This window comes from Glandiceps talaboti, chromosome 15 (genome assembly GCF_964340395.1).
Source record: "Glandiceps talaboti chromosome 15, keGlaTala1.1, whole genome shotgun sequence".
In the NCBI taxonomy this organism is placed as follows: Eukaryota; Metazoa; Hemichordata; class Enteropneusta; family Spengelidae; genus Glandiceps; species Glandiceps talaboti.
Genome location: NC_135563.1, coordinates 13,732,144 through 13,757,219, shown reverse-complemented (window position 1 = coordinate 13,757,219; position 25,076 = coordinate 13,732,144). Strand labels below are relative to the sequence as shown.

At 34.1% G+C, this 25,076-nt stretch overlaps 1 protein-coding gene across 1 annotated transcript in view; it reads left to right on the top strand.

Annotated features, from left to right (window-relative positions):
* Positions 1–25,076, top strand: part of LOC144446236 (adhesion G protein-coupled receptor A3-like) — an 87,966-nt gene that overhangs the window by 54,506 nt on the left and 8,384 nt on the right. Inside the window, exons 3-10 of the mRNA XM_078135988.1 lie at positions 129–200; positions 6,237–6,308; positions 11,016–11,084; positions 14,047–14,210; positions 14,755–15,120; positions 16,109–16,308; positions 17,076–17,222; positions 24,781–24,875. Of these exons, the coding sequence (XP_077992114.1) occupies positions 129–200; positions 6,237–6,308; positions 11,016–11,084; positions 14,047–14,210; positions 14,755–15,120; positions 16,109–16,308; positions 17,076–17,222; positions 24,781–24,875 (1,185 nt within the window). The remainder of the gene's footprint in view (positions 1–128; positions 201–6,236; positions 6,309–11,015; positions 11,085–14,046; positions 14,211–14,754; positions 15,121–16,108; positions 16,309–17,075; positions 17,223–24,780; positions 24,876–25,076) is intronic.

Genomic DNA, 25,076 nt, shown 5'->3' with positions numbered 1-25,076 from the left:
CATTAATAGATGAAAACGATTTGTTATCTTTACCTCACCTGTTTTGAAAACTTGTGAGTTGACTTGGTTGTAACTCTAACAAATATCCTATCTTACGTATGCACAATATTGTCTTTTTATTTTCACAGGGACCTCAGCAATAATCGCATCAGCATTATCCAGCCAGGTGCATTCAATGGACTGACATCATTAAAAAGATTGTGAGTATCATAAGTTGTAGTTCTGTTTTCTGGCATTGTCGTTCCATTAGTCTAGAAGCTATTCAGATTTGATTTTTCTCTGTGTCTAGTCAAACAAGTTTATCTAGCACAACATTCTGTTCTTACCACCAAGCAATCGTTTAATGTTATTGGAACGTTGTTACAAATGTGACTACATTCTCGCATCCTCACAGGAGTTTTAGACTGGAGGTGCCGATTTTAATAAACTTAATAAAGTAAGTTGATAACTGCCTGTCAGTTTGTGATAGGCTACCACAGACAAGCACTATTCACCCTTTCCCCAGCAGAAGATTTAGCTAGATTTTCAGTAGGTTACATGTGTATATTCATTTGACTAGATGTGGAGAGAAAGTCAAGCTCATGGATAGCTTCTAGATGATCTTTACACATCAATGTTTCCTTCATGTTTTTTTCACTCAGTAAAGTGTCCACACTTTCATACATATACATGTCATAACATGTGTTCCAGCATTGGCTTGGGTTATACATCCACCTTTCATGGTGATGTAGAGAACATGATTGCTTAAGCTTTAGCAAATACTTATAGACAAAGAGATTGTGGTAAGTGTGATGTCATTTCCTCCAAGTTTTTCCCACAGACCCTTGCAGGAAATACCAAAAAAATTTAAGACTATACGAACTTTTGAAATCCAAAATAATGATTTATGGAGAAAAGAGCCTGACACAAGAAGATGGAAATTCTCAGTTTCTGTGTAGAATCAGTGTATGAATACACCATTTACACAGTACTCAAAGGAGATGTAATCAAATTAAAAGCTGTCAATCAAGTCCCAGATTTAATCAATTTGATAATTGAAGGCTTATTGATATGTAAATGCAATGTCTACCCCCCTGAGAAAACAATGAAAGATAGACAGTGGATATCGATCGATGGTGTATTGAGCAGAAGGTAACGCTGATGTCATGGTGAGTTTAGTTAAAGAAGTGCCATTATCAATGATGTCTGCAAAACAGTTTTTCTCACCTAATCCGTATCAATGTAACCTTTGCTGTAATGTATTGTACATAATATGTACCAGCCAGCTTTTCAAACAAAGGAAGAAAGATTGAAAATTTTATGTGTACCAGTTATTACTTTTTCTGTGAATATGTAAAATTATGATCAGAAAGTGACGTAACAACAATTTGAATGTGTGCATCATTATTCCAAGGAGTGGTTGGAGTCTTAAATACTCGGCTACAACAATGTGACAAAACAAACATGGTATACTTTTAAACCAGTCTTTGAGTTTTCAGGCGAATTAAGGCTTCGTGCATAATTGATGTGGAGAGAACGCACCATGGTTGGTCTACTGTAAAGATGGATAGGATCCTGTCAAAATCAAAGTGTTTAGGTTAAGTTTTATTCCATCCTTAAATTTGACGTAATTGAATTCTAACAGTGTGAAATAGTGAAGAAAATATGCTGGTAATTATTCCCTGATCTTGTGACAAGTAGCTAGCCATTAAAAGTGTTGTCAAAACCTGTCAATTGGCGTATAATAGCTATTGATTTGTCTCCAAGTTTACAATTCCAATGAGAGATAACTGGCGACATGCTGTGGAAGTTGCAGACTTAATGCACCAAAATACAGTATTTCCCTCCACATTACCATTGTTCATCACCACATCCATAATTTAATAGCAGCATTTGTGATGGCAATAACACTCAATTACGAAACCAAAAAAAAAATTGTGGAAATGTTTGCTGTACGCCATATGGGGTAATTGATAATGTTAGTTATGAAATGAAAATTGGGTTTCATTTTTGAGAATAATGCAAGGGTTCAAAAGTAGAAAGGAAATGATAAACTTTGAGAATAATGGAAAAATCGGAACAAATGACAGCGATGACAGGTTGTGGATAATATTGTATGAATTACAAGAAACATGTTTATCGACATATGTCAGCAAACGATGTAAGTCAGTGTTTGTATACCATAGGCCAAATACCAGCTGATCAGATATGTAGGAATACATTCTGTACACGGAATAAATGACAGCTTGCTTTCTTGCCAGCTTTTCCCAACAGTGGGAAACTATGACCTGGGATTACTCATATTGTGATTGAGTCAGTCATGGGGATTTTTTCATCAGACACGACAAAATGTGGCTGTTTATATTTGGGAGTAAAAAGTTGTAGAAGTTGAGGGTTACAAGGCTTTAAGTACATAACATAGGTCATGTCTGATGTGAAAGTAATAAATTGATGGGTTGCAAAGAAATGGGGATTTCGATACAGCTCTGACAGAATTTGTACATAAAAGACACTTTGAGATGTAAAAATGGAAATATATAAAGTTTTCCATCATGTTTTAAAAAACTGTGTAATATCTGCCAAATTGAATATTGTTTTATCTGTTGCGTACATTTGAAATTTAAATTTATATATGGAATACGCCTGCTGTTATTTATCTCTTATACAGTATGCCAAATAATATATTGTGAAGACATTGTGGCAAGTTTTTACCTATAGCACAATATGTCTATGGTGGGAAACCAACACAACAGTGATAAAAATTGATGAGGCGATACATGTATATTTTCAAAATAGCCTGCAAGTCAGCACTTCTATTTACTAGTGCTAGAAACTTCAGAACAAAGTCTTATACAATTCTGTAAGCCTTATAAGTGAAGAAATCATCCAATATTCAGTACGAATGATTCAAATGCAGATAATGCCCTGTAGATCATCAGGAAAAAAAGTGTAATGTGATAAGAAAGGTGTCATAAGCTATACAGGTGTATGTGTGTGTGAAGAATTGCAGCCTTCAAGAAGATATGATGTGAAATTCAATAGACATATTCCTTTTATTCCAATTGGCAAAGCAGAATAAATAGGTCTTACTAACAGATGCATGGCGCCTCACATACTCAACATCATAATGCTTGAGGAGATTTTACCTGTTCTTATATTATAACTATCGTCACGTTTCACAGGATCTTTTTTTCCACTTGTTTAACGGTTTACCACAGCATATTTACAAGCCTCTAAATACATTAATGACAGGGATTTTGTATACTTTTCAGGGTTTCTGCTACAGTTTCTTTTCCAGTGTGTATTGCATACACATAGCCCCTATATCAGTGTATACTTTCGTTATAATTGTATCACTTATCGAGGAAATTCATATTTGTTGGTAGTTTTTTGTTCAGGCTAGAATTTGAATACTAGAAAGTGAGAAACTTACAAAATTACCAGTTTTCAGAATTTTAGAGTAAGATATGATGGCAAACAGCTGTTGGAGCCCAGGTATTTGACTATACCAATGTGTTATCCTTGATTTTTAAATGCACATAACGGTTAGATAGTATCTCAATTTTGTTTTTCATCCAGCTTCAGAAAATATGAGTGATGTTAAGGAGCAATGTAATGAACTCAAATCTCTAGGTTAATAGTGTGAGATATTGAAATTTTACCACTCTTGTTATCTTGAGTGTACATATCTGTCTTGTATATCAGTAGCATTTACTAAAGTTTTATGTACATTTAAAAAAAAAAAAACAGTTATTCCCCAATATTTTTCTTCTTTCAGACAAGGAAATACGAGTGACCTAAGGGGCCTTTGTCACCACTCGAGTAGTGACAACCCTTAGGTCACAAGTATTTTCCAGCTGAATGAAGAAAAATATTGGAGAGTAACATAATTATACCAGCACCAATATCAAGGAAAAATCGGGGGAAAGTAATGGCAATTTTGAACATTTGATATTTCGAACACAGCAGAACCAGGGTCTATGGTCCGTTTGATATATTTGTGTATCAAACTGAATCTCAAAATGCAGAGTTGATAACTTTGAGAGTGTCCATTTGATATATTAATTTTGTGTATCAAACTGAATCTCAAAATGCTACACTTTGTTTTCAAGTTCATAGTTGATAACATTGAACCCTTCCATTTGATATATTTGTGTATCAAAATGAATCTCAAAATGCTACACTTTGTTCTCAAGTTCAAAGTTGATAATATTGAGCCTGTTTAATTTTTCAATGGCATTGACCTTGTATGCTATTAAACTATAAAGTAATGAAAATTTACAATAAACTCAAAAGCTTTTAGAGTGTCAACAAGTTCATTGTTTCCAAACAACGCAATTTAAAATATTCATGTATTCAAATTTAGATCGGGATACAACCTCAAAATTCTACTATGCTATGCTAAAAGTTCATGATTGATGACAATGACCTAGTTTGACCTTGGTGTGTATTCATATGTAAATGAGGATTTAACCTTATGATGAGGTCAATGTTTTGTGCTATATACAGTGTGCCTTCTAATGCCTATTATGCATGCAGCTGACACACAGCAATTACTTATAACCCACTAAAATTTGGTTTCCACTATCCCTAATGATGTGGTGACCCACAAAAAAAATCTCTGTTTTCGTCATTTTGACCTACAAGAACATGGTTTGTTTCATACTGGAGGGCACATTGGTTGTACAATAATATGGATAAACATTGATTTTATCACAAAAGAAATTCTAGGATATGATGTTAGCATTTACACATGTACACAAACGAGGGGACAGCAATATCTGTCTGTATCATTGATGTAGAAACATCAATACTGTATGTGGCATATGTAGGTAGGGGTAACATGTAGTATGATATTATGTGTAACCTTAGCAATAGTGAAGTTACCTTTATATTGGAATCTAGTTTTTGATGCAGCTATGTAGCTTTCATTCACCTTACTCAGACGTCATCAGCATTTGAGTGATTTGGACAAAAGCTGCATAGTCGCTTCAAAACTAGATTCCAATAAAGTAACTTCAAATGGAGTCAAGTATCAATTTCTATTCCACTATGTGTAACCTTACCTTCCATCCACTATCTCCTGATACTAAATTGTTTAGTTGACAGTCTTGTTGTAGAAAGAAATCCCAAGTTAATAGCCAACACATATATTTTTGAAGTGAGATAACTTATGTGTCATGTGTAACCTTCCCTTATACTGTTACCATAGATAGTAAATCTTGTATTAGATGACAATCATAGTATACAAAGATCTCCAAAGCCAACAGCAAACAAGTGTATTTTTGAAGTGAGAGTTAGAATGACCCAGGTGTCATGTATTAAGGCATCTATTTTGTTTTTTAGGACATGACATGATCCAACACATGACCACACACCTTGAATGGTATGACATTCAAGGTTAATAACTCGTACAAAATGTACTTGAAATCCTTGTAATAAAACATGGCATAGTTCTCCGGGTTAAATGTCTTTTTTAGCACTGCCAAAATATATCTACCTAAAGAGTTTCTTACCTATCGTTACATGTATGTATGACTTGCGTGTACTCCCGGGTATGAATTATATTGAAACTTTCTGAACTGTATTTTATTTTCAGAAAATTTGCAAAAATGCTTAAAATAGTGTTTCAGTTTTACTGCTAATTCTTAACTCTGTATTGTTAGCCAAACATTAGTTTTCCAAAATATATACATGTATATTTACAGCTCAAAAATTGTTAGTTTAGTAGTCTGAGCAACTCACAAGAATCTGGAATTCCATAGACTGAAATTAGTTTTAATGATAGAAGTTTGACATAATTTTCAATGCAGTGCTGATGACAATGTTACTTTCAATTGTCATCAGACAGTACAATGTACATGAAGGTACCTGTAGGGCAGTATGATTGGGGTAGACATTGCCAATATGACTATATTCCAATGCCCCAGCCTCCCACCAGCACCTACCCCACCCTTCCAACCAGAACCTGCCTGGCTCAATCTGCATACTGCAGCCCCTTAGTAAAGGATATACAATGTGGTACATGAGCTCCGAGTTGTACATGTGCATGCATATTGTATTAATACATGTACCGCCATTCCTTTTGTGGTGATGACTTGATGATATTCATATTCATGAAATGACTCCATCCACATTTCTTATAATACACAGATACATGTACACCTACATTCACACCCAAACTAGGTCAGAGTGATGAGTTGTCAGGACAACATTGTATTAAAAACATGTCTTTCTTTTATCTTTTAAATTTACAGGGACCTGTCTCAGAATAAAATTGGTAACCTAAATAACAGTATGTTTGTAGGATTAAACAACTTAGAAAGATTGTAAGTATTAATATTCATTATCTATCTATCTATATACAAATGTATGTATTCTGACTTGGGATCATGGGATGAATTTACAAAATCATGAATGATCACTTTCAAATTTGTATTTTTCACCTGTAACCAGATATCAAAATTACAATATATATATTTTGTAAAGAGTGTATTTGGAGTAATGGGGTAGCCCAGACACTTGTAGTGGTCTAGATTCTCTCTCTAAAGTAATAGTTACAATGTAAGCTTGCGATGGTGAGATTATTACAAATTTTGGACAAGGTGTAATGTTTGCTCCAACCATTGTTGAAAAATCTATTTTTCAACCATTTATGTTGATGAACTTTCACAGTATAAGCTTTACATGTACAACTCTTCCAAGCACTTCATGTTTTGTAGAGTTGGTTTCTGATATGGCAGGTCAGAGGTCAATTATCAATTGTTTTCTCATGTGACAGTCACATGATATCTAACCCTAATAAACAAGATATCAACCAAGTCACATGTCACAAGTGTGATGTAAATTATGGGATAACTACCAGACAATGCAGCAATCTGAAATGTACATATTCAAAAAAAAAAATATCCACGTTTTACAAGTCGTGTGTGTGGATGTACACGTGATGAATGTCAAGATATGGTCATGTGATGTATGTTATGTGATTACCTCCAGAGTATACATATCTGTCATTTTAATGTAGATATGAAAAAATGTGCTCATGATTTACAAGTCATGTGTAGATGTAGGTGTCCAGATAATACTAATTCTATAGATGGTGTTATTGAAGTCAACTAGGTACTGTGTGTCTATCTTGTACAGTATGTATCTTTTGTACATTCCCAGATAGTACTAATTCATGGTGTCAAGATAACTAGGTACATGTACTGTGTGTCTATCTTGTACAGTACAGTATCTTTTGTACATGTTCAGATTACATGGATTAAGCCATGCACAAGTTTCAACATCTCCCTTCAAATTACCGTCTCACAAAAAGGACATCGTAATTACTAGTAAAACTCACTTGTTTCTAACTTGAAATGGTAGACATATCATTTATTTAAAACAGAATTTAGGAAAGGTAGTCCTCCAAAATTTGTAATAGGTCCTTGAACTCACAGAGGGATGATTTACTGTGAAACAATAAAGGTCATTTCATAACATTAAACCTGATTAGATAATTAGAGGTGATTGACAGGTGGCGATATGACAGAGTTATTAGGTAGTATTGTTAGGAGATTCATTAAATGTAATTAAAGGCTTTATGGTTGATGAATGAACACATGTAGTCATCCTTTGGAGAGGTGTAGTGAGTCATTCCTTAATTAAACTCTATTGTCTTAAATCATCAATACCAGTCTGTGGTCTCGTTAACATAACTGTTTGCTGTACAGTAGATATATATACCTGGTGTGTCACAGAGTGAAGAACAATACAGGGAGACTGATTTTCTTTTGATGGTGTTTTGAATGCAAAGAAATGTCTGCCTTATTTCAACAGGGTTTGAACACAGGCGGTTATAGGTGTTGATGTAAGAAAATGAGTACAAAGAACACAAAAATTAGTGATTTTGAATCCAGACATAATACCTTCATTCTTTGTTTGTGTACTGGATTGGAGAAAAGCTGAAAAACTTCGTAGCTTTTGAGTGTGTTGTCAGATTACATGTGCATTCATCAAATTTATCAACCATTGAGATAGATCTCTGGTTTTTCAGCTGTCCTCTAATTGAGTATGTAAACAGAGAGTCAGATCATTATTTTTGCATTCAAAATTCAATATTCAATATTTTTGTTATTTGTAGTCATTTTTCCACACAAATCCTCACAACCAACCATTGCTTGACGTAGTGTTAACAGAATTATTAGTATTAGTATTATTATATACTTATTTTATAATTATTATTATTATTATTTATTTGTTTATTTATTTATTTATTAGTCTTCAGAGGATACATAGTCTACAGCTTACAACAGAATGAATGAAAACAATATACACAAAACCCTAAAACAGATGACTAAAAGCAAAGACAAGCTACACAAATACACCAAATACAACTCAACATCGAATCCATGGACGTCAACAATATCATTCTCAAATTATATCCAGTCTCTGTGTATATTATTCTGTAATATTTTTCTTCGTTCAGCAAGGAAAATATAAGTGACCTAAGGGGCCTTGTCACTACGAGTCACAAGACAGGAAGTGACAAATCCCTCTATAGGTCAAGAATATTTTCCGGCTGAATGAAGGAAATAATTGGCAAATTATATAATTATACCAGTGCAAGCTATATTTTATGAAAAAATTGCGGAAAGTAATGGTGATGTTGAACATTTAGACTCATATTTCAAGCACAGCAGAACCAATTATGTAGACACACATTATCATAACTCAAACCAACACATACAACCAACCAGGGTATAACTCCCATATTTTTTATTAACTTGGTATGATAGAAATTATTATGGCACATGTTATGAATATGACAACAAATTTCAAATGTTGAATTATAGCCAAACTCATGTCCATACCTAAAATTGGATAATTTTCAAAATATTAGGTCATATAATTCAGGGGAGACAATAAGACTATCCCATACATGTATCAACATATTGTTGTGAAATATGCTTTCCAGATCTCGTTTCAAATGCACAAAATGCAAATATTTGAAATTGTTCTTATCAGGAGTTATCACATCACGTCAGCCGACCGACAATTCTGGTGGTGGAAATGTTTTAATGTATAAATCAAATTTGATATTTTTTGTCATATGGAATTATATATTAATGCCGTTTTACTTCAAATGATAAGAAGTGATTTATGTTAATACGGGAATTTTGCCGATATTATACAGTTTTAGTGAATGATATATTTGAAATGGCGATGGGTTTACTTCTAAAGAGTCACGTCTGTTGGTAAAAGATTTATTGCGATTTCATTTAAACTATAACTAGGCAGCGTATAAAACACCGATCAAAAACAGGTAGTGACAAAAGCTTGCATGTTGAAACACATATGAATGAGATGAAATTAAAGAGCAGAGTTGTGAAAATGTGTAATCTGTCTTAATGATAGATGTTGATGGATTGACAAGCCAACCCAAGCCATTGACACTACTCTCATACATCTTTCTCTACGTGCACTGAGGGAAATACACAAGTAAAAGTCATGTCAAACATTAGACTTTTGATTTCTCTCGGGGCGACAGCTTCAATGATCAATTTTGACAAACTCTCTTCAATCACATGTGTTTTTTGCCTGGGGCATCTGCTAAGCGTAATCTTTGTGTCATTCTAACAGAGTTTATTGATGTTTCTGTCAGCAAGAATTGATTAGTATTTTGTCGTGCTGGTGAGGAATTTCTCTATCGACATTAATTGATAAATCAAATACCATTATGTATTGATTATCAAATACACAATTTTGTAGCAACAAAATGTTGATTAGTGCACATTTGTTTGTACTTTGTAAGCATACACTTGATTTCAAATGGAGGAAAATGTCGGGTGGGGGGGGGGGGGGATAACAACATAGGTGCAAAATTAATGAGAAAGTGAATCCATTTTATTTAAAAATGTTATTTAATATGTATAATTGTTCTAAGAATCAAATATTTTGACTTGTTGATTTAGAAAATGAGTTTCAACTAAGTTTCTATCTAGAATTTCATAATTACCAAAAATATAAATAAAGTTATTCCAATATATTTTCAGAATGTAGTTTAGTTCAGTGCCCTGCAGAGTTTAAGACAGTGATGAATCACTATGTGAATTGTCGCAAAAACTCACAATCGTGTTTTAAACAATCAAGACAACACAGCCAACCATACTGTGATATATTGAAAACAGTTTCTTTATTTTTTGCGTAAAACTTTAGGAAGCAGTAAATTTTTTCTTGATATTTAAATAGATCAGTGTGAAATTTTCCAATTGTAAAGTTTCCCCACTGGGAACTAGACCAGATGACATTCTAGGAATAACACAACATCAAATCTTCTAAGGCAACATGAGGACATGATATCCTATGGAAAACTCAAACTTAATTTCTTGAAAGACCATCCTTGTAGCGACTGATTGAAACCACATTTTACTGTGCCGTTGGTGGTATTTACGTTATATATGAAGTAGTCTGACAGTTTACGTACCTATAGAGCCTTCATGAAGTGCTCAGCTACAGTTCTAATCAGTGTGACTGTTTGAAGACAGAATTTGTCAGAGTGTCTTGGAGCTAAGGTCAACATGCAACAACCTAAAATACATCATCAGCGTTTTTTGCCCACAGGGTGAGGTCAGAGTGCTTTAAATGGGGTCAACTTGCTACAGTGTTTCTATTAACAAAAAACATGTCAGTCTCAGACACTGTAGCTCGGTTGAAATTAACAGACATCTATACTATCAAAAATTTCAAAGGTTGAACAAATCCAGACCAGATTGAAGAACCCATGATAACTATCAAATACATGTATATATTTAAAACATATATCAAATTCTAATGTAAAAGAAAATGCATGAAAATCAAAATGGTTGAAATCTTTTTTGAAATTTAGCATTTGAAGTTTAAAACATGTTATGGTTTACTTGTTTCACTAGCCCATGTTAATATAGAGGTATGTGATAGTTAGTACAGGTTGCAAGCTGAAGAGGAATATAAACCCAATTTATTTTTGATATTGCTGTTTTTCTAATTAATGAATTTCTTTTTTCTATTTACAGAAATCTGTCTAATAACCGGATTGCATCAATCTCTGCTGGAACATTCAATGGACTGGAAAATCTGCAACTGTAAGTCTTTCAAGATTACTCAGCATGTAGCCTCACAAATGACAACAGTGGAATATTATTTTACCACTAATATTGTTTTATTATTACATGACCCATCACTGCATCAGGGGACTATTTAGCATCAACAACTACCCAGTACAGCCATGCAATAGTTGTTAGAATATTGTGCAACATGGTGTGTGCTCATTACATATGCATGCAAATACAACTAAGATTATCTTAAAAATCATAGTTGTTGACCCTAACCAATCACCTGACAGCTTTTGTTCATATTGACCAATCACCTGACAGCTTTTGATCATACTTTACCTTGACCAATCACCTGACAGCTTTTGATCATACTTGACCCTGACCAATCACCTGACAGCTTTTGATCATACTTGTCCCTGACCAATCATGTGACAGCTTTTAATCATACTTGTCCCTGACCAATCACTTGACGGCTTTTGATCATACTTGTCCCTGACCAATCACCTGACAGTTTATATTGCAATAGATATGTAATTCAAAGATCTTTCAGGATTTGTATAGATTGCTGTCATTGTAAATTGATGATACCAGTATTTGACAAATGTTCTGTCTTCATCCTTACCAAATATAAATAAATAATAGCTTGGTATAGAGTGAGATCTTTATTTTGGGGTCATTGTTGTTGAAGTTGGTGTATCTTCCAGGATTGCATGTCAAAAGACACAGTGTACTTTGTTTAGAAATTAGAAATAAGTGATATTGAAGACTCCCAACTTATCTTTGTTGAAATGAAACAGCATGAGTACAGGAATGTGACCCAGTAAAATGTAGTTTATTAAGAATAAAGTCCCCACCCATCGTGACATCCTGATATGTAGAAATGTATGTCCTTAAAACAAATCAAAATACTTGATCTGAGTTCATACTCAGTTTGTACTGTTAATGTTTATCAAAACTTGTCTGGTGTTGATCACTTGCCAAGTTAAAGTGTTGAATGGAAATAATGCAACATTTTGATTGGCGTAATGTCAACAAAGACAGCTTTATTGGTTTTCTATATCAACAACAGATATGCTGAGTATCTCAAGATTGGTTTACTGTATTCTGTAGAGTTGACCTTTGACCTTATTAGGGTCATCCTTGACACACTACCCTTCCAGTGAAATTACACGATTGTGTATATTCTTGGCTCCTTAGGGGTGGTCTGATTTAATGAACTGACAAAGGTTATTCCAAATTAGCAACCTGGAGCATCTTATGCTGACAAAGATATTATTCATGATGAACTCGGGTGATGTAAATGGCGTATAGCAGTTGACGAGATAGTTATTTTCTAGCGCTGTTATTTTGCTCACTTTGCTCACTTCAAATATTTCCAAGCATCAAAGGGTTGGTTATGTTTGACCTTTGACCCCATATATGATGAAGAGAGGTGACCTGACACAGAGGTCAAGCACCTTATGATTGGGCAGCCATTATCACAGACAGCTGAACTTGGCCTGTTAATGTCATTATATCATAAAAACATAATGGCAGACTGTATTCCAACCAGACCCAGGCTATGAAAGTCTTAAAGTTCAATGACATGGTAGAAAGTTGATGAAGTTCTCCAAATGATGAGATCAGATAACTATTGGCCCCAGGCAGTGTGGCCTCTTAAGTCTCTCCAGCAAGTTTAGAACTTGTTGACTTAATGTCTTCATTAAGGATACCAGTGGCATTCTTGTAGCCTGGGATACACCAAATAAATATTCACTACTTCCTCAAGGCAAAACATATGTTGTACAAAGTCTTGACTTCAAAGGACTGTACAGAGTTGAGAATGTCAACATTTTTAGTTATTTTTATTTTTCCCAGTTGTAGTACTGGGATATTTTAAAGATAGCAAGGGCATGTGTGGAAAGGAATTCAACTCCATGTTTTAAAGTAGTCGGTTATCATTTAATGATGTGTTTTCTTTTCTTTTTTTTATGTTTCTGCAAACACTCCAAGTGTATTGATCCATCAGTTGAAATTCTCCCCATTGTTGTAATATTTCAGATGCAAATCAAACAAACAGATCAGAATATCAGGAATAATTGTCTATTCAGTGTAATGTGTTTTGATGGGTGACTTGTATGGATAGTGATATTCTAAGATCTGAATCATGTCAATCAGTCAACTGATCTCAAATAAATAATACCTTACTAATACTATCATACACCCTGTGGGTAAATGTATTTGTGTAGCTGTAAACGTGATATGGTGCAATAACTCAAATCAAATAGATTTTTGGGTCCACACCTTAAAATAAGCACCCTATGCAATTGCAATTTCAACCTGTTATTGTACCATGTATGGATAAATTAACCCCTAACCTCATGTACAATGTCTAATCATTGGTATTTTAACATTTTTCAGTTAATATATTGTTGATTGTGAAAAAAAATAACTCTCTCGTTACAGCTAGTGCAGGTTTAAATCACTACATTGAAATAAATACCACAGAACAGCAGAATTGTACATCTTATCAACACACACACACTGGTCTTGAAATGTTCACGCATAAGATTTGAATCTGTCCCCATTACCAAGAGATGGCCGCTCACATGACCTGGCTTGTACAAATTTATTCATTTGTTCAATTTCAAATGTTTTTGCACTTTCACACAAGATTTATATACAGTATGATGCTATGTTCGTTTATACCCAGCTCCTTAATGACTCACATCACTTCAAGTTCATTATATCGAGTAACTTACCAAACTTGTAACAAAAATTAAAAATTTGAAATAAATCACCATTCAGAACCATAACACAGCTTTAATAATAGCACACGTTCTCCCCTTCTCTGTCCCCGGGATCTTCACAACTTTAATAATAGCACACGTTCTCCCCTTCTCTGTCCCCGGGATCTTCACAACTTTAATAATAGCAAACTTTCTCCCCTTCTCTGTCCTCGGAATCTTCACAACTTTAATAATAGCAAACTTTCTCCCCTTCTCTGTCCTAGGGATCTCCATTCAGATTTCCTGATGTGTGACTGTCTCTTGAAATGGATTATAAAATGGTCTAAGAATAACGATATCAAGATTTCTGATTCAACGTTATGTGAATATCCAAGGGCACTGAAAGGAGAAAAGCTGAAGTCTCTGAGAGGAAAAGATCTCCATTGTGGTACGTAGCATGTCTATATTCCTTTAAAGTCCCAGTCCAGTCAGACTTATTTGTGCCAGAGTTTTTCCTGTAAATCACTGCAGGAAATTCCCAAAATGGCTAAATATGTATCAAATGCAATAGGGCTTGTTTCCGAGATGCAATTTTATCACTTAAAATCATGTTTTATATATGTCTAAAGCAATAATCAATACAAACGTACATGTATTAAGGTCGAAATAAATCTAACTGGACTTTTTCTTTTAACTTTTCACTGTGTTTCATTGCTTTTTGCCAGCTGACAGGTACACCAAATCTTTAGTTCAATAAACTTGATCCTTTTCATTAGCTGTATTACCTTAGTATTCATATTTGGTAGATAAATTTGATGTCAATATATACAGGGTCGTTAATCAGTAATGACCCTGATTATTTGTTTGTCAACAACTACAACAAGTGACATTAGATTTTTGTATTTTTTCTGTTTCGGTGAAATGACCAAAACATGTTCGTTAGTTTAACTGAAAGAATTGATTGTTGATTTTCTTCCTCTTTTTTCTTCCAGATTATCCATTAGAACTTCCGATCTTCGATCTGACACCGTCTAACAACCAAGTTGTATTCCTTGGTGATTCCTTACCAATGTCTTGCATAACCACATACGTGGGAGAATCTACCAAAATGATCTGGTACAAGAATAGGAAAGAAGTGGACAACCAAACAGCAGGGTTACAGCTTCATACCTATCGTTCACATGATGGCTCAACTATAATAGGCAAATTGACCATTCAAAGGTTACAGTTGACAGATGGTGGAATGTGGGAATGTCAAATCATGTCATCGAGAGGCAATGAGTCCAGGAGTGTCAGCATCGTAGTTTTGGAAAATACTGAAGAATTTTGTAAATCAGATGGTACTACAGACACCAAAGGTACTAAAGACTCTATAAACAATATCAATTGATTAAACTTTTGTTCCAAAAACAAACTTGAAAATTGTTACCGGGTACCTGAAATTTTTGACTGCATACTTCAGTCTTTGCCAACAGATTGACCCACTATTCAGAACATGTGACCATACGCACACGTGAGCCTAATAAGGGGGTCTGAGTAGTGGGCCAATCTGTTGACAAAGAAAGTGTGTAGTGGACAATTTCAGGTACAATTTTCAAGTTAGTGTCGGGAGCAGAAATTTAATTTGATCCCATAGTTTATCAACACAGATGAATTTACATTTGAATATTACACTTCAATCTAACCTTCCCATTTTAAACCCATACTCAACTAGTCAAGAACCATAGATATAGCATGTGACATCACTTGGCAAATCTGATTGTGGCAAGCAACAAAATATTGACCAATAGTGTGATTCTTTCCATGTAATGCAGGCATTTTTATTTTGTGTATGGCAATATAACTTCTCCAAAGTGGCTGTTATAAAAGGATCTTTCTGATTGGGCAATAAGTTGCAGCATAATTACATTATTTGGCCATGTGGGGGCAGGCTACATACATGAAAAGCACATGAATGGTTCAAGGGATTGTATATAATTAAAAAAAACTTGATGATGCAAGATGTTGTATATCCAGTGATGGCAAGATTTCCTTCCTTCTCTGTTCTACTGGTGTGTTATAACTTGTAAACAAAGATATAGTAATGCAGCTACATAAGGTATCCATGGGAACAAAGAAATAATGTCGTCTGCTAAAATAATCAATATTCTTTCCAACCCCCCCCCCCTAAAAAAAAAAAATTTCTTTAGTTTTAAAACATCCTTGATTAACGCATTTATGACAGTATCAGTTACACCTTTATATTTCAAAAGAAATTTGTGATATTTGCATAATTTCTGATACTGTCATTATCAAAATAGAAATTAGAAATTTGTGAATTGATTTCTGACCTTTGTGTTTTCACAGGTCACATAGAGTGGCCAATGACAGTGGCTGGTAGTAAGACGTACCAGCGATGTCCTCATGGTGCAGGATACGGATTCACAGCACCACTGGATTCATCAGCCAAACGTTATTGTCGGTTTGGTGGAATATGGGATCCACCAGATACTTCGACATGCCAGTATGACAGTACTAATACTCAGTGGTTACAAAGATTATCATTGGTAAGCCAAAAATATACCTTTGTCACATAGTTGCACAACTTGTGGACACAGCACCCTTTTCCATCTGATCACAATTTTTGCATCAGGTAAAGCTTATAATAAAGATTTTATCAAAAGCATCATTATTACTTCTTTCCACAAAACAAGCTATGTACACAACTTATGGTACTTATTGTCCTTCAGTCATCCAATGGTGGGTACTCTTACATCTCTAACCTTAATGTTACTTGTCTCCTTCATTTTGTTTGGGTTAAAAAAAAACAGGTTATTAATGTACACAACACATACATTGGTACCAGTGTTCTTAAATGTACTGTTTTCCTTCTTTTTGAAGTACATATTACTAAGTGAAAACAAACATCTTTTTGAAATACACATAGTTACATAGTTATATTCTGACAGTTAGGTCCTCCTGCGCCTCTGACGTCAGATCTGAATAGATTTCAGGTTAGGCACGCACACAAAATAACCATAATATCAGCTTCTGGGTTGTATTTGATGTCTTCTTCCCCACCCCAACCCACCTCCCCCCCCCCCCCCCCCCACCCACCTTCTTTCAAAAGTTTGGATAGTTCCTGCAGTAACATTACTTGGTGGAAGTTTGTTCCAGGTGTTGACTGATCTGTTGATGAAAAAAGTATTTCCCGATTTTGTATTGGTGTCAGATTGATCGAGATGGAGGCATGCTGTGTTTTGTCTTTGTACTGTTTTAGTGACTTGTATCTTAATTCAGCTACGTCTTACATCAAAACATGTTTTTATTGCAGACAACTATCACTAATGCTACTAATGCAATGAAGAAAGCTCAAGAACTTGAAGTACAGACATCAGATGCTAGAACCTACACTGACAAGATGGACGCTGTCTTCATTGCCAAAACTATGGAACAGTTCAGTAAATTCACTGATCCAGCGGTAAGGTTCTTAATTTTGAATTTATCTGTGAGGTGTCCTAATTCATTGTAATTGATGATATTATCATATTTATTCAGATCTCAGAGTTTCTGTACCATTTCAAGGTCTTGTAGCTTTGCATTGGGGATGTTTAATTTGTGTTATACACTGATTCCATAACACATTTAGGGCTTTGTTTTCACTCTTACTTGCCTTTAACGTGAGAAACATGCAGGTTCATGGACACTTATAAAATTTACATTTGAAAGTCACACGTCAACCTTTAACTCAAAGTACAATAACTCGGCGGAAAACCCTGAGAAAAATTAATCTCATTTTCAAAACTATGTCTTTGACTTTAATACATTGCATAGCAACATATTTCTTTTTCATTAAAGTGAGCAATACTATCTCTTTACCAAATAAAAAGGATGGTTACAATACAGCCATCAGATGTTGTTGAAAATGAAAATTGCCTTGATGAAAACTCACCATGAATTAATTTTTCATGTATATTTATTATTCATGGTCTGTTTCATATTAAAGTGATTGGGTGTATCGGTGACATTGTGAATTCAGTTTGTAACCCAAGACAAACTTCAATTTGTTGCTTGACAGCATTCGCTTCATTCTCTATGCATAGCACCTTTTATTGATAACAGAAACAGTAATCGAGACCAGTGTCGAATAACTGAAAGTTAAAACATGCCAAAATGAAAAACAGTACAAGAGTACACTTTTGCTGAACAGTAAAATTTGTTGTTGGCGCTTGGCAATTTAACATTTGTAGCATGCGTCCATCTTGGATTTTGAACTATAATGTTGACATTATCTACCCTTTGTTGAAAAAAAAGGTGCCACTTATCAATTTCAGCAAATGTATATGCATTTTTAAGTAATGCAAGTATCGGGAAATTGTATCGCTTTTGTTAAAATATTTGGAATTTTATTAAATCAAGTGATATTGTGTATTCCCCCTGTGGTTACAAAGAGTAAATAGGCAATATACAGATCTGTTCAATACAGAATGTCCTAATTATGCAAAATAGCTCTGGCAAAGGTGACAATGAAAAAGAAATAGATGGTTGTTTTTCTTCTGCCTTATCATCACTGAACATAGAAAGTTTCTGTTCATTGCTCTGAATTTGAAATATTTGTAGTATTTCATTAAGGGAAAGAGAAGTAATCTAAATGTTACATTTTTAGAGATGAACCATGTTTTATACCCAATTATTAATTCTGCGTGTATATGTGTGTGTGTGTGTGTGTGTGTATGTGTGTGTGTATGTATTTTGTATGTATGTATGTGTGTATGCATGCATGTGTGTGTGTTTGTGTGTGTGTGTGTGTGTGTGGTACTTGTGTATGTTTATGTATGTATGTATGTATGTGTGTATGTATGTATGTATGTATGTATGTATGTATGTATGTATGTATGTGTGTATGTATGTATGTATGTATGTATGTATGTATGTATGTATGTATGTATGTATGTATGTATGTATGTATGTATGTAAATGTGTATGTACGTTCACAAACTTATACATGTAGTATATGTACACATGTAAGTACATTTGTACTTATGTTTGTATATATGTAATATAATGTTTGTGTTTGTGTTTGTGTTTGTGTTTGTGTTTGTGTTTGTGTTTGTGTTTGTGTTTGTGTTTGTGTTTGTGTTTGTGTTTGTGTTTGTGGTGCCTACCCTGTTGGTATCACAGTCCCCAATCTGAGTATGTAGCAGATAATACCAAGCTAGACAATAATAACCAATCCAATAGATTAAGTAAAGGTTGTTTCAGTAAAACTACTGTTCTGTCATTTTATTCTTTCATCATATGTTCAAGTTATACACAAAGCCATAAAAATGAATGAAATTTATGGGGTTTATTTTATGCAATTTAAACAGACCATACAAATACATAGCAGACAAATCTGGTCAAAGCCATCATAACAGGATTTCCAAATTGATCACTTTTGTTTGGTTGCCATGGCAATGCATTGACTACAATCATGGAGATTAAGCCTGTACATGTAATCCTGTCTCACTCTTATGTAAAAATTTAATTTAAAGTGGCTCGTAAATACAGTGTCGTAAAACGCATCTCAACATATAGTGTTCATTTTATACTGACGACATTAGGAAAGCAAGATTAGTAAGACCATATAAATCATGCAATGAAAGTAAAAGAAGAAATCACCACAGAACTGCTGAATATGACAGTGTCAATGACTGCCAGGTCTTTGAGCCAGCTGTGAGGGAGAAAAAAAAAACATGGCTGCATTCCTTCTCATTTTTGCCGCCATTTTATCTTTGTAGAAATTTTGTCAGATTTGTTATATTTCTCATGAATAAATTACACATTTGTGAAGGAGATACAGAGACAAATACATGATCCATTTTGGTTTTTAAGAGAAAGAGCAAAAAATGAATGAAAAAGGGAAAAGTAGACAATAATTGGAAATACTGCTATTTCACTGAAGAAATATGGATCATTTTCTGATGTAGATTTTTCAGGTGAAAATACAGGCAAATTTCATATTTTGAAACAACTCGGCAAGTTTATGATTTTAGATATATCATTGAAAACTGTGAGACTCAACTGGATACTGCGTATAGCATGTCATTAACTTAGGATACTCTCTAGACAATTATTGACAACCCTTCCTTTTCACCCAGCTGTCAACAACTTGGTCATTTTCATACAATCAATGATAGTGTTATGAAGTCTTGTGATGAGTGACCAGTTACAGGCAAGAGATATTAATTTCGATGGTATATTTTACCAACATGTGTGTCGTATATCAAAAAAACACAGCAGTAGACCACAGTGCATGATTCAATTTATTTGTAATTCTCCTGGTGGTACTTGAGTAATCAAATACTATTTTATCAAGTAGGGATGGCTGTTTTGTGGTAAAGATGGCCTTCACAATACTAATTACATGTACTAAGAAACCCAGTCAGTGGTTGTTCAAAGGAAAAAACTGATCAACATTTGATTTTACATATGTACGTACGTACGTGCATACATACATACATACATACATACATACATACATACATACATACATACATACATACATACATACATACATACATATATACACATGTACATACGTACATACGTACATACATACATGATACATACATGCATGCATGCATACATACATACATACATACATTCATACATACCTACATTATACATACATACATACATACATACATACATACATACATACATACATACATACATACATACATACATACATACACACACACACACACATACATACATACATACATACATACATACTTACATACACACACATACATACACATACATACACACACATACACACATACATACATACATACATACATACATACATACATACATACATACATACATACATACATACATACATACATACATACATACATACATACCAATGTCATATGAATTTCGTATGAACGAAATTTAACAAAGCAACAAACTAACAAATTTACTATCTATTTATGAGTTGTCATGTGATGACATATATTATACTAGTTTGCCTATAGATACTTAAGCTTTGAATTTATTATCACTGTACAGTTGATTTGCCACCAAAAAAGTCACAAAATAAGAAAGACTATATATATTTCTGATTTCATTTGTGTTATACCCCATTTCATACTCAGAATCCTTCATAGTCCCATGAGGCAAGCAGTAAACCACACACTAGAATGGCATTTGTTAATATCTCTAGGTATTTTAGATTTCCCCTACAGCATGTAGGCAGTGTCAAATAGCAGGGAGTATGAATCCTTGCTTCGTTCTCCAGACTTAATATTCCTCCTCACAAAAGAAGACAACATATACAGATATCTGGTATAATTTCCCTAACATCCTCTTCTCAGTTTTAAAAGGGTGGGATAAACAGTTTTGGGTGTATCGGTAATATTAATTCCTTTTTCGATTGGCATCCACAGTATGTTCTTTGTATATTTCTTGTGCATGTGTGTGTTCAATACCTGGCTGTCATGGAATAGAACAATCATCAAACTGAGCTTTTTTTGTTGAATATTTTTAGTTTTGTGCAACCGTGATTAGTGTGCTATTATGATGTGATAGTAAGGACTGTGTCTAATCACAATGGATATCAAACAACCAGTCAGGTGTGAAATTAGATAAATCCTCCTCATACACAGACAATGCTTAGCTACTGTTAGTGTGCAATGTGAATCATACATGTAGCTTATTTGCATACAAACTCACGCCTTCTCGATTCAAACTAATGGATGGAATAAAGAGATGGAACAAATCTGACACAAAATGTTGAATTCGTACAAAATTGAAATATGAAAAATCACACAGTTAGAATTCGTTTGAAAATGTTATCACTATCAAAGAAAAGTCTGTATTTATTGATGACTGGAAGGTAAAAATATATTGTGGCCATCTTGGAAAAATTAGGAAAAGACTGAGTCATCAGTGAAGATGGGGAAAGAGGAGGTTTTAATCACCACCTTGTGTCTTGTAAGTTTTGTAATTTGACTTTAAATTCATGTGAAAGTGAAATTCCTGTTAGTATGGAAAGTCAGAAATCTAGCAAATATGACAAAAAAGAGAGAGTGTAGTCTGAAAGTGGATAAATACAAACAAATAACTTGATGTTTCACTACTGATATTTTACAGTGGAATGTTTTATCTGATTATGTTGATGTTTCGGTGAAAGATATCGCATCTTGGGGCAACATTTGATTAAACTGCAGAACATTTGCATCAAAGGAGAGAGATTAAATGTAAAATATGAATGGCGCCAAGGAGAAATACATTATTACTACATTCATCGTGTAAAGTCAGTTTTGTGCATTACTTGAATTTCAATTGTTGCATATTATCAATACAAAAATGGCTTGAGTCTTTGACGAGCTTCATACCTTACTCAGCTTTTTCAAGAATTTTTGCACTGCTATATATCGAAGACAAAAATTTGAGCCTTTTCACTTTCCAACAAACCAGATGTAACAACAGGAAAGAAATGGAAAGCAAAGATAACCTATGACAGTGTAAAGAATAGCTGTGAGTTTAGAAAGACTATTCAATCTGTACAGAGTCTTACTATTGTAGTACGGTATATCATGGAAGAATCATTCACGTATAAATCTAAGTATGTAAACAGCCTGAACAATAAGTGTAATACAGTATTACTTTGCATTCTGATTTCTATTCCAAGCCTCCTTTATCTTTCTTGTTTGCAGTCTTCATAAAAGAACTATTTCTCTTTGTAGATAAATTCCAGGAAGGGTTGAGAGCAAATTTGCATATAAATACAATGACGAGATGTGAATGTGAATACGAGGAGTGCTCTTATTTTTTCCAATATCATTGTTTTGTGATATTGAATTCATCTTTATGTGGTTCAGTAATGAGGGAATTTGTAGTCAGACAATGTTGTGTACGTATGTGTGTGTGTTAGCCGATATCTGGTTGTGTGGTTGCCACCATTGGTTATTTTAGTAACTGATACCAGTATCTCATTAGAATTCATCACATTTCATCATCGTAGTCTGCCAAGATATAGTGTCTTATCTGATTTCAACGTAAATGTAACATCTGCGTATTTTACAAATCAAGGAGCACATGGCCATTGTATGAAGTGAACTGTAGTTCTGTACACTGAAAGGCCTAGTCATAATTATAGATTGAGATGAGAAGAACCCATCAGATCAAGTACAATCTATGGCTGAATGAATAGAATTCTCATATCATATCATACAACGCATAATGGTACACCTATAATATACAGTATATTCTCACATTTCTCAGAATTAAATAACATTGGGTGATGACTAATACTTTTACAGTGAAGTTTTTTTTCATAGTTTTTGCTTTGAATGTTAAATTAAAAAAATGTTGAGCAGTCATGCATGCAGTGCTACTATATAGACTCACGTCATTATTACTTCACTTAAAGAGCCATGCTTCAGTCCCCAGTTCTTGTATTAGTGACATGGATGTAATCTTATCAGTGGAGCTATTTAGGATTAATTGTTTGTTCAGGACCAATTTTGTCTAAAGTTCTGCCTGATTATTCTTTTCACACCTAATATTAATCCCAGTCCTAACTTAGCCTCTAAATCTAATCTGGCAGGATTTAAGGATTACAACACCGGTGGTCTATGATAGCACAGTTTTAGTTGTGTTAGGCCTTTAAAAAATTGTGTGGTTCTGATTATACTCAATAATAGGTGGGGTAGGTAGATTTTGTATTCATATGTGAGTGTCTAGTTCAGCGAGTTATGTTTTCCATAAAGTCTCTGTGTTATTTGTTTCTTCCCATCCGATGTACAGCCATTAGAGATTGGAAGAACAGTTTTATATTGTCTTTTTAAAGTTGATGTCAGTTTCTGCATCCACTATTTCTCGCGAGAATTCACAATTTTTTGTGATTTTATTGTTTTTTTCCTGAATGCGTAAAAAATGTTGTTCATATTAGATAATTAAATGTAGGTTTAAGACTAAGTCTATGAAACGAGTTAGGATATTTAGTTAGCTGTATCGCCATGAGCTGAAACTTCAAGCAAATTTAGCAAAATACAGAAATCATCACCCCTGTACATTCAAATTCATTTCATTTCATTTTAATTCCATAGACCTAATCCAGACATACAATCCCTTGGAGCAACAAACGAACACTAAATTTTTATCTAACGGCGGCAACATTTTGAATGTGTTGGTTTGATAAACAAGTCAACATCATTTTGTCATATAGCATACTTTTTTATGCTGTGACAATTTTCTGAAACACGTCGCTGTGAAATTGCCTGAAAAGGTAGATATTTCTGGTCTAACAACCCGCCAAGATGGCACCATGTTGTATCAGATATCCATAAAAAATTCATGTGAGTGAATGCCTGTAAGTCAACATATTGTCTGGATTCTGAGGAAATTTAAACATTGCTGTGGGTCACAGTGCTATTGTTTTCCACTGACCTTAGTGCCTGAATTCATTAAGTATTAATAACAATGCGAATCCTGTTTTAAAGCTCAAAGTATCGCTTTCAACTCGCTGCAAATTCAAAATGTTTGAAGACTCCATTTTTGAAGGATGGCGGTTGCTAAGGGTTACCATTCTATTGTATTTCATGAGTTAAAGTGCATAAATGCATACACTATTTATATCGTTTTTGATGTTATCACCAGAGTATGGCTATCATTTTCAACCTAATGAGAGCTAAAAGTGAACAATGTGGTGACTGAGCTTTTCCATTTCTCTGTATCGTATAACCTGTATGTGTTTGAGTTTCACTACTGTGGCTACAGATCATCCCCGTTCTATACAATTCATTTATACTGTTGTGTTTTTATGTGTAAAAATGATGTGAAAAACAAGAAATTTGTTTTGATTTTGGTGCTCAAGTTTACAGAAGAAAATTACTGATCATTTAGTCATGAAATTTTTATGATCATGATCAACAAAATACCGCTACTACAATTGTGAGCGTTTGAAGACTTCTTTAGTTTATGAGAAAGGAGTGCAAATTGAATCTTGTGGGCTGATTGGACAAATTGTGTCTGTTTTCTTTCAGCTTGGTGAGGCAATGATAAATATTGCCAGTAATGTGATGGACATGCCAGAAGATGTATTGGCTGCAGCTCAACAAGAACAAAAAGCATGTAGCAGGTAAGGGTCGATCAATGTCAACTATAGAGGGAGACATACGGTACAAGTAGCACACAGCCACACCAGCACTGCACTGATACTACATACCAGGAGTAGGAGCTACCAATGGAGATTTGTTATCGCTTGTATATATTTCCACAATTGTTTTGAAAAAAATTGCATAATTTAAAAGATAAGCCAGGACTATCTTCAGGATGCTAT